The following is a 14721-nucleotide window of genomic DNA, read 5'->3' on the forward strand; positions in this document are numbered from 1 at the left end:
ACACCGCTGCTCAGCATCTGTGCTTGGGGCTCCATGCTGCGGTGGGCCCTGGGGAGACGTCGGTGTCACAACTTGCGGGAAGAGGCAGACCTGTGCCCGTAGCCCCTGAGCACTGCAGTGCTGACGGGGCATGGATGGGTACGTGCCCAGCTGTGGCAGGCAGCGTGTGGGGCTGCTCGCCCTGCTGCCACCAAGGTGGGAGCAGGACAGGGTCCCCCCAGGCCCTGGAGCAGAAACCCCAAGTGCTGCTGGCCTGAGCCCAAAGACAATCTGCAGCAGGCGCCTGGCGGTAACCAGCTGGGGCATTTCTGAGCATAATTCTGATGTTTTTCTGCTCTCATATTACAGCACATCCTCCCCTAGCAGCTCAGCTGGGCTCAGGAGGGTCAGGGTGGGGGGGGAGGGGGGCGGAGAAGGGCTGCAGTGGGCAGACTTCCAGGGCTGCAGGGCTCAGGGACTCAAGGTCGCTTTGCTTGGCTGTGTGCCCTGCTCTGAGGGGGAGCTGGCATTTTGCACACCCACAGCAGTGCTGCTGCAAGAGGGCACCTGCAATTCCATCTTGCCATTGTCAGAAGCAGGACGAGGCTCCCCTGGGACAGCAGGAGCACAAAGGCTGAGCCCAGGCAGTGCCTGGCCTTGGCTGCAGCCATCCAAGACTCAGTTACCAGAAGCAGAGGCTGAGCCAGACAGTAACTTGATTGCACAACGCAGCAATCACATTAGGGGTCGAGTGTGCTGCCCCTCGAGGCCAGCTCATCTTCTCTGGTTCTAGCACCAAAAGGAAGAGGGGGCACAGCTCTCCCCTTGCAGCCTGGGATGTGCTGCCAGGCTGGAGCATGCAGGGTTCAAAGGGGGACAGGTCCTTGCAAGGAGACATCCCATCTCCCACTGCACAAGAACCAGATGAAGAAGAGAACTATTTATTTATACAAATTCCACATTAAAAAGAGGCACGACCCCTGCCGGCGTAGTGCACAGCTGAACAGGTCCATAACTGACAGCAGAGACAGGACAAGCCCTGCTTCACTGCTGGAGCCGGGGGTTTGTACGCAGCAGCCACTCGATGGTCTCCAGGAGATAGGCCATGCTGTAGTGCCGAGCAATGTTCTGGAAGATGGTGATATGCTCCATGAAGATCTGCAGGAAAAGGAAGGAGGGAGGGAGGGAGGCTGCCCAACACTGCCCACCCACGAGCAGGGACACAGGGCCAGGCGGGGGGTGGGTAGATGGCAGAACCCAGCAGACAAGCAGTTAGAGGAAAGGCAGAAGAGAAAGTAGGTGGCCCCAGAGGGTGGAGCACCACGCAGGAAGCCACAGGCACAGGTCTGGACCAGGCAGCACAGTACAGGCATACCTGGGAGGAGATGGTGAGGACAAACTCTCCTGCACAGCTGCAGTACACAGGCATGTGTGTGTCCTTCACACCATGACACTTGTTGCACACCTAGAGTCAAAGCAGTTTTAGGTGGGACAGGAGACAAGACCAAGCCCATCAGCCCATTATCAGGGGCACACAAGTGGCACAAGGGCAGGGAACTGCTGTGGCTGTGGCACAGCATGGGAGCCAAACCCTCCTCCCTATAGCCCCTCCCAGATGCAAGGCTGATCTGCTCCCCAGGAGTAGCCCCGGCCCTCCTGCAGCACCACAGGGTGGTGTGGCCTGTCCCCGAGACAAGATCCTGCAGCAGGGTGGCCAAGTGCTCACCAGGTCCTGCAGCATGAAGGCCATCAGCTTCTTCTGCAGGGCTTCTACCAATGCCATTTCAATAGAGTCAGAGTCATACTGCGCCTCACAGTTGGAGCACACCCAGCTGGGCAGCACTGATCCATCCTATAGGCAAAGAGAAAGGCAGTGGACATAATGAGGAGACAGCCAAACAAAGTGGCCTTGGAAAGTCCCAAGCAACAGGATGGTGTATAACCAGCTCTCCAGGGTAAGCTTTCCTCCTGGAGTAGATGGAGAATTAGCCAAAGCACTGGGACAACTTGGACTTGTCACAGGTAGCTAGAAGATGAACAGAAAACGGTCTTTAGGGGTGTGCGCTCAGGGGGCCAAGAAGGCCAATGGCATCCTGGCCTGTGTCAGGCATAGTGCAGCCAGTAGGACCAGGGAGGTGATGGTCACCCTGTGCTCTGCGCTGGTGAGGCTGCACCTTGAATACTGCGTTCAGACCCCTCACTACAGGAAGGACATCGAGGCCCTGGAGCGTGTCCAGAGAAGGGCTGTGAACCTGGTGAAGGGCCTGGGACACAAATCCTCTGAGGAGCGGCTGAGGGAACTGGGGTTGTTTGGTCTGGAGGAGGCTCAGGGGAGACCTTATTGCTCTCTGCAACTACCTGAAAGGAAGTTGTGGGGAGCTGGGGATCGGCCTCTTCTTCCAGATAACTAGCGATAGGACTAGAGGGAATGGCCTCAAGTTGTGCCAGGAGAGGTTTAGTTTGGAAATGGAGACGTTTCTTCTCAAAGAATAGTCAGACATGAGAACAGGTTGCCCAGGGAGGTGGTGGAGTCACCGTCCCTGGGGGTGTTCAAGGAAAGGTTGGACGTGGTGCTTAGGGACATGGTTTAGTGGGTGAGATTGGTGGTAGGGGTGTGGTTGGACCACATGAGCTTGAAGGTCTTTTCCAACCTTAATGATTCTATGAATATGATCACCAGCACAGGACCAAGTAATGCTGCAAAGCAAAGGGCTTAAGAGAGGAAGAGGGGTAATATGACTGACAGGCATAGAGCACAGCCATGCTGGGACCTCCAGCGTCCACAGGAAAGAGGCTGAACCTGGGAGAGAGCAGGGTCCTTGCACAGGTCTAGGTCCCTGCAGAAGTTGCAGTTCCTGCAGATGACTTCAGGGAGTACGTAGGAGCGGCAAGGGTCCCGAAACTGGGCTTCATCTGAGAACTCGCCCACCTCGATGAGGCGCAGCAGGTCCCTGCGCAGTTTGTTCACCTGGTTGGTAATGTTGGCATCCAGAGACAGCACCTACAAGGGAAAGAGCCAGGTGAACCTACCAGCAGAGAATAGTCCTCAAAATGACAACTCATACCTCCTATGGATGCAAGAGTGCTGGCAGGGAAAAACAAATTGGTTGTAGATCTGCAGCACACTCCTGAAGCATAACTGTGGCAAATCAGAGCCACACACATGGACTAGAATTTGAGCCCCCGATCATAAACCTTCAGAAAAGAGTCCCAGCCCAACACACTGACCTTGCAAACATATTTGATGAACTCTAGAGCTGGGTTGTTGAGTGGCAAGTAGGAGCCAGGCAGCACTGGGAACAAGTCTGAAGGCTCAGTGGCATTACGAGAACCAGCCATCTTCTTCTTGATCTTCTGGGTGATGGTGAAGAAGCTCTGAGTGAGCTCATTGGCCACGTAATCCTGTGAGAACGTGATCATGCCTAGAGAGACGAGCAGAAAGCACTTGAGCCCAGTGGCATGTGGGGCCAACAAGGCAGGTGGTTTTCTGCCTAGGGCTAGCCCAGGGCTGCAGCACTGCTACCCCTACGGCCCCATGCTGGGCACTCACCAGGCATGGCCCCTGTCTCACGCAGTGCTTCTTGGGACACCTGGCTAGTGCCTCTCCTCTTGATGGGAGTGCTTCCAGGGGCATTGCGCTGCAGCTCCTCCTTCATGCTGTGGTACACAGCCACGATGTAGGCTGCAGAGACATGAACAGGGCTCCTGGTACAGGCCATGCTGGGGCAGCTGCACCAGCAGCCAGCCTGCTGCAGACTCTCCCAGGCACCAAAGAGAAACAAATAACCTTGTCCCCTCCCTGGGACAGCTCACACCGGAACTGGAACACCCCCAAACAGTAACATTCACAACAGCAGCAGAGGCTCCCTCTGTACTGCCCGTGGCACAGCACAGGCTTGGCCATAAGGGGCTCTTGGAATCAACCATCAGGCCCTTCTCAGCAGCCCTGCAGGCATCATGAAGCAGTGAGGAATGTGCATGGTATGGGCAGCAAGAGGGAGTGTAAGGGGTTGTCTCCAGGAGTGCTGTTCAGAGTAGGACCAGGCAAGGAGCTGGGAGCACTTACCTGACACAATCATTAGGAAGTAGCTCTGGCAGGAGGCAGCCTGGGGCAGGAACTGCACAATATTCCAGCTGTTCTCCAGCAGCTCCTCCACGTTTGATTCCCCTTCCTCCTCTTCTTCCCCCACCTCCTCCTCTTCGTCACTGTCTTCCTCCTCCAACACTTGCCTCTTGCTGGTATCCTTCTGGAACAGAGCACAATGAGCTATGAGCCAGTGATGTTACAGCAATTCGTTGTACCCAGCCAACACCTCCCCACTCAGTTCAACCCCTAGCCCCCGACTCCTGGGGGAATTGAGCACTTCGTATTTCTTACCTCCCCGTAGTGGATCCGAGAATGCACTTTTCCCTTGATGCTGCCATAATTTGCTGGATCCATCCATAGCAGGAACTCCCAGCAGCGGGAGAAAGAAATAGTAAGAGAGTGGAAGATCTCCTTTGAGTGGATGCTGGAGGGAGAGATGGTAGTCACCCACAACATTAGCAGCATCTTCCCTAGTTAAGGGCCTTCTCCAGGGGACACACCAGGGAGGAGGTGTTGCTGGCAAGGAGAGAGGAGTCACCTCACTCTTCCAGCCCTGCTTCAAAAAAATGGGCTCTGCACAAAAGGTAGCAGTGTAGTCACCAGCAGGTACACCAAGAGAAGCCATGCCTGAGCCTTGGCTTGTTGTGCTTGCAAAAAGGTGCCTGCTCTAGATGCCTGGACACCATGGCTGGGATGCTGGGAGCCAGACAGGGTATGAGGTCATGGGCAGAATGCAACTACCCAAGTTCTCCTAAAGATCCCTTCTGGATTGAATCCTACAAGCGTTCTTGGAATATTGCCCACAGAACACAGCTAAGGGACAGATCTCCACTCCAGGCATGAGAGCAAGAGAACCAGGTAGCCTTGTCCCTTCAGTAGTTTTGCAAAAAATTCAGTGCTGAGGCCCAGCAAAAGGCAAAAATCATCATTCTCTTTCCATGCCCTGAGCCATGTCTTAGCTCAGTCATCCAGGAGCCTTATCTCCAGGCCTGGCTTGCTAAATACACCCCTGACCAGCCAAGTGCACCCCACCTATTGATAATGTACTCCATGTAGCTGATAGCATCCTCAATACGCCGCTTCTTGGTGCACAGAATGATCCGGTTGAAGTTGGCATAAACCACTGAAGAGCCAAGACGCTTGAACTCAGCCACTAACCTGCAGACAAGGTACAGGAGCTAGATTCAGTGTGCAGGAAGTTCAGTGCTCCTGTTCAGCTCCCTGTTAGACAGGGAACAGCAAGCCAGAGGAGCAGATGGCAACCCACAGAGGACGTGCTGATCGGGCACAGTCAGTAGTCAAATGTGCTGGTGATGCCATGCAAGGGAGCTGCACCACAGCACACCCAGCAGTACGGTAGGCCTGACTTACTGCTCATCTGTGGCCACTCTCTGGAGGCTGCAGCAGAGAGAACTGACTGTGGATGCCAACAGTGTCCTGGTCACTAATGCCATGCCATGCCTGTCCCCTTCTCATTCACAGGGCCTGACAAACTCTAGTTCTCACTTACTGTAGGAAAAGCTTCTTCATCATGTTGTGTAGAGTACGGTGCAACGCTGGGTCATAAAGCAGTGAAGAAGGAGAGCGAAGCCAGCGGTAAAAGTGAATGACCTGGTTGTCTGCGTAGATGTTGTGATACTGCGTGATCTCCTTCACCCAGCTCACCACCATGCTCTTCAGAATCCTACCAGGGAGCAGAGACCAGTATCACCCCCACCAGCCACGAACAGCAGCTTCCTCCTTCCAGGAAGTGAGGCACTTTCAGATACGCTGGATGATTCAGAAAGGGAACTCTGCCAATGCAGAGACCCATGAGCCCTCAACCCAGGAACCACAGGGTAAATATGTGCCTCTATAAACTTGTGGAGCACGAAGAAAGGAGAAACAGGAAAGGGCAAAGTCTTTGCCAACATGCCCTCACACCTGCTGCCTGAGCCACCACGTAGTTCTGAGCCCAAGATCTTCAAAAGTCTGTGAGAAGATGCATACCCAGGGGGCTGAGCACCCTCTTTTGCCAAGCAAAGGACCTGATTGTCCTGCCCTAAAGGCAGGAATTTTTACTTTAGAGTATCCCACAAGTCACACCACTGGTAAGAGTCTGGGAAAGGCTAAAACCAGAAGGCAATACGAGGCATGACACTGACGGGACCTGCCAGGATGGAGAACAGACATTCCACATCTTGTTGGCTCCTACAGCAATACCTGAATGTGTTGGAACAGAGGGCAGTTTCATCATAGCTGGCTGGGATGTTGGCAGCTTGGTTCCCTGTCACCATGTCTTCCAGGGATGCCTGCTGAATCACATCAAAGCTGACGCTCATGCTGGAACCTCCTTCCATGTCATTTACATGATGAGATTGCAACACTGTGTTTACAGCCAGGCTCTGGATGTCCAGCTCCAGACATACTAAGAAGAAACACAACCTCTCAGCAGGCAGGTAGGGCAAAGAACCATCAAGGACACCATCCACACCTCAAGCTCAGCAAGTGCAACCATTTGCCAAATGTGCTTTTCACAAGTTATGAGGATGATCTATAGAAGATGTTGCATCAAACTGTGAGATGCTTTCACATGCAGGTGTAAATATAAAAGCACAGAGCACAAGGTGTGCAACACTCTGATGTCTAGATCAGAAAGCGGTGAAAGCCCACACTGTACTGCAGCAGTGTAGGAACTGTGCTGCTCCTCAAACCTTGTTTAACTGACTTTAAAGGATACTCTTAAAACCTGGCGAGACCTCACTCAGTATGGCAACAATGCCAGATATGACAGCACAGCTCAATCATATAAGGTCTTCCAACAAGACATGGACTTAACAACATCAGTTTTTTTTTCTTTTTTTTTTTTTCCCCTCTCCTGGCAGTCCATATCATAGAATCACATTGTGGCTTGGTTTGGAAGGGACCTTAAAGACCACCTAGTTCCAACCCCCCTACCATGGGCAGGGACACTTTCCACTAGACCAGATTGCTCAAAACCCCATCCAACTTGGCCTTACACACTTCCAGGGATGGGGCATCCACAGCTTCTCTGGGCAACCTGTTCCAGTGCCTCACCACCCTCATAGTAAAGAATTTCTTCCTTAGATCCAATCTAGACCTCCCCTCTTTTAGTTTAAAATCATTTCCTCTTGTCCTATCGCTATCTATGTGTATGAAATGTTGCCCTCCATCTTTTTTATGAGCTCCCTTTAGGTACTGAAAGGCTGCAATGACATCTCCCTGAAGCCTTCTTTTCTCCAGGCTGAACAGCCCCAGCTCTCTCAGCCTTTCTTCATATGAGAGGTGCTCCAGCCCTCTGATCATCTTTGTGGCCCTCCTCTGGACCCACTCTAACAACCCCACGTCCTTCTTGTGCTGGGGGCCCCAGACCTGGATGCAGTACTCCAGGGGGGGCTTCACAAGGGCAGAGCAGAGGGGGACAATCACCTCCCTCCCCTGCTGCCACTCCTCTGTTGATGCAGCCCAGGGTGCACTTGGCCTTCTGGGCTGCAAGTGCACACTGCTGGCTCATGTCGAGCTTTTTGTCCACCAGAACCCCCAAGTCCTTCTGTGCAGGGCTGCTCTCAGTGAGTTCTTCTCCCAGTCTGTGCTCATGCCTGGGATTGCCCTGACCCAGGTGTAGCACCTTGCACTTGGACTTGTTGAATCTCACTAGGTTCATGTGGGCCCAAATCTCAAGCTTGTCCAGGTCCCTTTGGATGGCATCCCTTCCTTCTGTTGCATCAACTGCACCACTCAGCTTGGTGTCATCTGCAAAGTTCCTGAGGGTGCACTGCATCCCCCTGTCTATATCATTGATAAAGATATTACACAGCACCGGTCCCAGGACAGACCCCTGAGGGACACCCCTTGTCACCAGCCTCCATCTGGACATGGAGCCATTGACCAACACTCTCTGGGTGCAGCCATCCAGCCAATAGCTGCAGCACAGAGACTCAGAGAACTGACTACCAAGTCAAGCTGCTTCTGCCTCTGAGAAAAAGCTGCTGTAATGACACCAGGGATGACCATTTAAGCTAGCCTGTCCTTGGGCTGTTTTTTTTTTTTTTTTCCTCTTCACACAACAGTTGCCCTTCCAAGTGCTGCTATTGGTGTCCATGAATTGTGAATGAATCTGTTTTTGGATGCCTGTACACACTGTGATAGTGCACGCAGAATCTCCTTTCCCCTGGACATGCCCATTGCACCTGGCACAGATCACTGCTGTGGGTCACCACCATCCGCACAGAGCTACTCAGAGACTTTGGATACTGCATCCATCTCTGTACGGTGCTCACAGAGCAGTACCTGACTCTGCCCCACTCTGTGCTATCCTGCTCCCTCCTCACCTGTGGAGTAGCAGCCAGGATTGTTTATCTCCACCAAGGCTCTCTCATCAAACTCCATGACGAGACGGTTGTCATCGGCCTCCTTACCCCCCAGGTCTGGGCGAGCCGTGGGCGAGAGCCACAGCAAATGGTTGTGACGACGGAGGTGGCGTGAGAAAAACAGGTCAGAGCCAAAGGTGGAGATATCATCAGGGAGATTCCCAATTGGAATGTGGTAATACCTAGAAGAAAGGGAGAGGCACGTTCACCAGGAATGAGCATAGCTAAAGAGAAGCTGTGCTACCATATCTGGCTGTCCCATTAAGGGACAAAGCACCTGGCCTTGACTTGGCCTTGGCCTCTGCTGCAGTCTCTTCCCCACCCAGCCAGGAGTGCAGCAGGAGAATGTCGCCAACCCCAGGCACCTGCTCATTTCAAAAGCCTGGGACAGGCATGCATCCAGGTTGAGGTAGTGGCGGATCATGCGGCGGGCTGCATGGCGCTGCCAGTCCAGGACTGAGTAGCTGATGTCATCTGTCACTCGGACAGGGACCAACGGGAACTCCTCGATGATGGGAATCCCACTTGCCAGCCGTTTCAGGTCCCAGTTAGACTGCACAGCAATCAATGTGGGGCCCCGGCGCTCATCCTGTGCAAAGGAAACATGTCCTGGCACACCCCTCCAGTGAGCATCTCTGCTCAGCAGGAAACTGTCAGTGTTGTATGCCCCTACAGCAAATACCTACGCTCCCCATGGTGGGGACAGCACACTCCAGCACTCCAGAAGCAGCAATCTTTGAGCAACCAGCTCCATAGACGAGATGTGGGGAGATGCTGAGCTAGCCTACCTGCTGGCACTGCACTAGGCAAGCCACCCCAAGCAAGGCAGAGCCCTCCAGCAACATCCACTTTTACCTTTGAACTTCGTGCCAGCAGCCACATGCAGGTGCTGTTGGAACTGCTGGACCAGTGCCTTCCACAACCCTCCCACATGCCTCTGCAGACAAAGTCCCATGGGGACCTTCCTCATGCCTTCACCTCACACCTTGTAGCCCAGCAGCAGCCGCTGGATGGCTCTGTAGATGGTCTTGGGGTCGGTCTCAGCACGCACTTCAAAGATGTGCTTGTCTGGAGGCAGCAGATCTTCACCCACCTTTTCCAGCAGTGCACTGCGCTCCGCAGAGAACATGTTGGTGAGGTTTGGCATCTGGTTGCTGCGAACCTGCACCCAATGCAGACTCGGTCAGAGAAGAGACAGCCCCCAGGCCGCATGTTCCTGGGAGCTCTTCCCTCTGTATCTCACTGTGCTTCACAAGAGCGAGTTCATCGACAGACCTGCTCAGCACATGCCAAAGCCTCCCAACAATCCCTGCTGAGAAGCAGTAGGGATCCATGTCTGTGCAGAGAAACCCCTTGGATACTGCTGCCTGACCCCCATGGTTCCCCCAGCCCCACAGTTCCCCCAGCCTCTAAAGCCCCCTCTTACCGTGTCCAGCACAAACACTGCGGCTTTGCGCTGCGAGGGGATGAAAAGGCCAAAGAGAGCCTTGGTGCCCTGGGAGCTGTGGTAGAGGTAGATATGGCGAATACTTCCTAGGGACACAGAGCAACCATCAGCAGTACCCGCCGGGTGTCTGCTCCTGGGCATACCACGAGCTCCTCTCCCAAGGTGCCTTACCTGGCTCCAGGTATGTGAACTGGGCCAGTGAGCGCATCTCCAGGTGCTCAATGTCAAAGGTCTCGGCCTCTCGCCCTGTCAGGTGCCTGACGAGCTGCCTGCTGACCATGCACACGCAGCCCAGGTGGACGAGGGCTCGGAACAGCAGTGGCACCTGTACCAACGGAGATACTATGAAACCACATCCCTCTGTGAAGCTCCTCCCAGGGTTTCAGACCTAGAACAACACAGCTTAAAAACACAAGTAGAACATATCTGATGTGCCTCAGGCACGACTTTGGTACTACTACCCTTGCAGGTGTTGGATACACAGATACATATTCTTAATTCATGTTCATTCCTATCTAGCCCATAATCCCATCACCAAGGGCAGCAGCACATATTCAGAGGACATGGAGTGATATCTGGGCAATCTTGCAGCTCTGTAACTCATGGTTTGGCACTCCCTCAAGGCAAAGGTTTCATCCAAGCCACCGGATAATCGTAACAGTGGATGAACTGCCAGAGATTCAATTTCAGTTGTACATGAAGCCTGCTCCTGAATGACTTACTGTGGGATCTAGTCTCAAAACACTGAGAAACAATAAATATTCCACGCTTTCCACATGCCAGTTTTAAGTTTATAGACACCCCCCCTAGTATATCCCATGTTCAGCTACCTCTTTGCAAGCGGAAGTGTTCCTATGTCCATTACAGGATCACAGAATCATCTAGGTTGGAAGAGACCTCCAAGATCACCTAGTCCAACCTCTGACCTAACACTAACAAGTCCTCCACTAAACCATATCACTAAGCTCAACATCTAAACGTCTTTAAAAGACCTCCAGGGATGGTGACTCAACCACTTCCCTGGGCAACCCATTCCAATGCCCAACAACCCTTTCGGTAAAGAAGTTCTTCCTAATATCCAACCTAAACCTCCCCTGGCACAACTTTGGCCCATTCCCCCTCGTCCTGTCACCAGGCACATGGGAGAATAGACCAACCCCCACCTCTCTACAGCCTCCTTTAAGGTACCTATAGAGAGCGATAAGGTCGCCCCTGAGCCTCCTCTTCTCCAGGCTGAACAACCCCAGCTCCCTCAACCGCTCCTCATAAGACTTGTTCTCCAGATCCCTCACCAGCCTCATTGCCCTTCTCTGGACTCTCTCGAGCACCTCCATGTCCTTCTTGTAGTGAGGGGCCCAAAACTGAACACAGTACTCGAGGTGTGGCCTCACCAGAGCCGAGTACAGGGGGACAATCACTTCCCTAGACCTGCTGGCCACACTGCTTCCTATGCAAGCCAGGATGCTGTTGGCTTTCTTGGCCACCTGAGCACACTGCTGGCTCATATTCAGCCGACTACCAACCAGTACTCCCAGGTCCTTCTCTGCCAGGCAGCTTTCTAACCACTCATCTCCCAGCCTGTAGCGCTGCTTGGGGTTGTTGCGCCCCAGGTGCAGGACCCGGCACTTGGCCTTGTTGAACTTCATACAGTTGGCCTCAGCCCATCGGTCCAGCCTATCCAGATCCTCCTGCAGAGCCTTCCTACCCTCGAGCAGATCGACACATGCACCTAACTTGGTGTAATCTGCAAACTTACTGAGGGTGCACTCGATCCCCTCATCCAGATCATCGATAAAGATATTAAAGAGAACTTGCCCTAATACTGAGCCCCAGCTCTACAAAGGATGCTCTTAGCAACCTGATGTTCAGAATTGCAATGCAGTTTTTTGCATATCAAGATTCTTTTTTTCCTTCTTCCCCAGGACCATGTCCAATTGGTTCCTCCATAACTCCAAGGACAGAAACTCTGCAATCCTCTCTGAACAACCAGCTTGACTACCCTCACAGAACACATTTTTTCTCACATTTACATGACATTTCCTGTGTTTTAGTTTGTGCCTATTGCCTCTTGCCATATCACTGGGCACCACTGAGAAGAGCCTGTCTGTCTTCTTTACTTCTCCCTCCTCCCATTGATAAGGTCCTCCTGAGTCTCCTCTCTTGCAGGGTAATTGTTATTAGCTTTCCCTAAAACAGAAATTTATGGTGGCTAAAAATGTTTTCTCTGCATCATGCCCCATGTAATACTTCCCAGTCCCTGACATGCCTTAAACCACATACTGACATTCTGCATCTCTGGTCATACAGAAGCATGTATATTCCAGAGTACTCTGCTGTGGAGGTTCAATTTTTGGTCTGTTAGCATGTTGTTGAATTTTTAACTTCCAGGCATCCTCCTGTGCCACTGGTACTTAGAGTAGGGAACTGCCACTCAACACTCCTTAAAAAGTGGGGAGGAAAACTGAGTGCTGGAGGAGTTACCTGAGTCTCATATACTCCCTCGATGTCTGGAGCAGAGAGGTCAGCATTGATTTCGTTGATATGCTCTTGGTACATATCTTCAGGGACGGAGTACTCATATAGGTTGTAAACCAAATTTGAGCGGGGCAGGATCCTGTTTACCTGCCAAGCAAAGGGACACCCTTAGTGGGCACCTGGCACCAGGTGGTATGTCTCCCATGAGCTGGGACATCCCTAAGCCCTAAGGGCTGTAAGGAGCCGGGCTCTGAGCACCTCCAGGATCATGCTGAGCCACCTTCTGGTGTTCCTCTCCCGAGAAAATCATGAGGATTTATGCTCATGCCCATTACAAATTCCCATAACTGACAATCTGGCTTTTGGGCAGGTTAAGATTAGCAGAGGCACAAGGGACTGGATGAAGAACATCAGCAGGGCAGGACAGTGAAGCCCTGCATAGCAGACACTCCCTAATATCTGCTTGCAGCAGATGTGAAGTGTCTTATCTCAATGCAACTGACTGTTTTCCATTCTAGAAGCAGCAGGTCTGGATCAGGTACCAACCTTCCTGTAGACTGCTCCCTCCTCTGGTTTTGCAATGCGCTGGTTGACGTAGAACACCCTGGGGATGCTCAGCTTGATGCAGTGCAGGTCACTCCCGATCACCGCCCACAGCCTAAACAGGCCTGGCTGGCTGGTCTCAGCGATCTGCAGGACACAGGGGTTCAAGATGGCATTAGTGGGGAGATCCAACACATTACTAGCTCTTATATATGTGCTATGGAGCACTTTTGGGACCTGTATGGCCAGATAGTGGCCACAAAGAACAGTGGGCACATTGCACTAGGACTCTGAAAGGATCCAGACAAACATGTCTCTCCAAGCCGCAGGCTAAGATTGGCCAACAAATTCAGTCTGAGCCCTGATGTTAGCTGAGTCATTCTGATGTCCTGGATCAGCTGTCCCATCTCAACCTCACAGTTATGGTCAGGCAAAGGCTGCCTGCAGCTCTGAACCAGTCGAGGCCTTTCTGGAAGATGAGGTGTGTGACAAGGGCAAGGGCTCAGACAGCTGAGGCCCTGCCTAGACAATACTACCTCACCTCCACATTTGACATTGGCTGCCTCCAGGCACCACAGCCCAGATGTCCCTCGTGGGCTGACCTGGGGCTGCCCCGCTGGAGGGGATCTACATGCAACTTCCAGATTCACCATCAAGAATGACCATTTGCAAATATAAAATAGTAGTTTAAGCAAAGGCAAGTAGTTTAGCAAAGGCAAGTAGTTTAGGGCCCTAAGTTGTTCCCTGGGGCAGACACACGCAGTGGGGGCTTGTGGGCACCTGGTACCTGCACGATCTGCCAGGGTAAGTCCAGGATGCTCCGCGCAGTCCTACGCAGGTAGCTGCTCAGCCCTTTGGAGAGGGCATCACGGACCACTCCTCCACCTGTGGCCACCCTGCCATCCTCCAGACGCCGCCTCTTCCGCCGCTCCTGCCGCTGTCGAGCCTGCAGCTCCCATTTCTTCTTGTGGTAGCGCAGCCACACCAGGTGCTGCTCCTAAGCGGATTGACAGCATGCGTGAACAGGAGCCATAGAAACCAGTCTATGCTTCCTAGCCACGCAACTCCAAGTTGTGCATAGCCAAGACTGGATCGTGTCCTTGCTACAGCTGGGAAGTTGTCACTGCCCCCATTTTCTCTGTTAGTGGGCCTCTCCCAGTTCTATTTCTTTTTGTAGCCCTAAGCCATGGAAGTAGAGAGGATTTCAGAAGACCCACAGATTGCTCCAGGTGGTACCCAAGCTGCTCTGGTAGAAGCATACAACCCCAGGATGTCTTCTGGTCTGCTCCTGCACCCCCTGCTTTGCCTACCTTGCTGGTTCCCATGGGGGGAGGTGGGCCCAGGATCTCTCGCCAGGACTGGGATAGCTCCAGGCTCTGGGACATCTGTTGGCTTTCCTCTGCCATAGGGACTCGCTTCCGTTTATTTGCAATGGGAATTGATGGCTGAAGGGTCTTGGCAACCCCAAAATCCTCTATGTCACTAATCTGTGAGCTGGGTGTTCCCTCCTGGGGCTGATTGGCAAGGACCTGAGAGGAAAAGACAGCAGGAAGACATGGGTGCAGAAACACGTGCTCAGCACAGCCAGCATCCTTCCCTCACCCTCATTACCTGTCTCTTGCCTTCAGAAGTGAAGAGTTCATTGATTTTTTTTTGTTTGTACACATCGTTCTTCTCCAGGAGTTTCTTATGCAGCCAGTCAGGGTGCCGGACTCGTGGCACCGGGTTCTTTACCTGGGGAACATCCCCAAATTACAGAGTTCCCTGACCAATGCCCTCCACACACCCTCCCACCACCCCAGACCTGCAACCCTGTACTC

At 52.9% G+C, this 14721-nt stretch overlaps 1 protein-coding gene across 1 annotated transcript in view; it reads right to left on the reverse strand.

Moving 5' to 3' along the window:
- Nucleotides 1–967: 967 nt before the first annotated feature.
- POLE (DNA polymerase epsilon, catalytic subunit) overlaps nt 968–14721 on the reverse strand; it is a 33911-nt gene continuing 20157 nt past the window's right edge. The window contains exons 30-50 of the mRNA XM_040577566.1: nt 14513–14635; nt 14212–14430; nt 13689–13898; nt 12905–13048; nt 12365–12505; nt 10055–10208; nt 9863–9969; nt 9422–9598; nt 8802–9025; nt 8398–8618; nt 6269–6473; nt 5577–5750; nt 5099–5224; nt 4358–4490; nt 4046–4226; nt 3530–3661; nt 3208–3401; nt 2780–2980; nt 1706–1831; nt 1355–1444; nt 968–1137 (exon numbers count right to left, since the gene is read on the reverse strand). Of these exons, the coding sequence (XP_040433500.1) occupies nt 1024–1137; nt 1355–1444; nt 1706–1831; nt 2780–2980; nt 3208–3401; nt 3530–3661; nt 4046–4226; nt 4358–4490; nt 5099–5224; nt 5577–5750; nt 6269–6473; nt 8398–8618; nt 8802–9025; nt 9422–9598; nt 9863–9969; nt 10055–10208; nt 12365–12505; nt 12905–13048; nt 13689–13898; nt 14212–14430; nt 14513–14635 (3396 nt within the window). The 3' untranslated portion in view covers nt 968–1023. The remainder of the gene's footprint in view (nt 1138–1354; nt 1445–1705; nt 1832–2779; nt 2981–3207; nt 3402–3529; nt 3662–4045; nt 4227–4357; nt 4491–5098; nt 5225–5576; nt 5751–6268; nt 6474–8397; nt 8619–8801; nt 9026–9421; nt 9599–9862; nt 9970–10054; nt 10209–12364; nt 12506–12904; nt 13049–13688; nt 13899–14211; nt 14431–14512; nt 14636–14721) is intronic.

This window comes from Cygnus olor, chromosome 17 (assembly GCF_009769625.2).
Source record: "Cygnus olor isolate bCygOlo1 chromosome 17, bCygOlo1.pri.v2, whole genome shotgun sequence".
NCBI lineage: Eukaryota > Metazoa > Chordata > Aves > Anseriformes > Anatidae > Cygnus > Cygnus olor.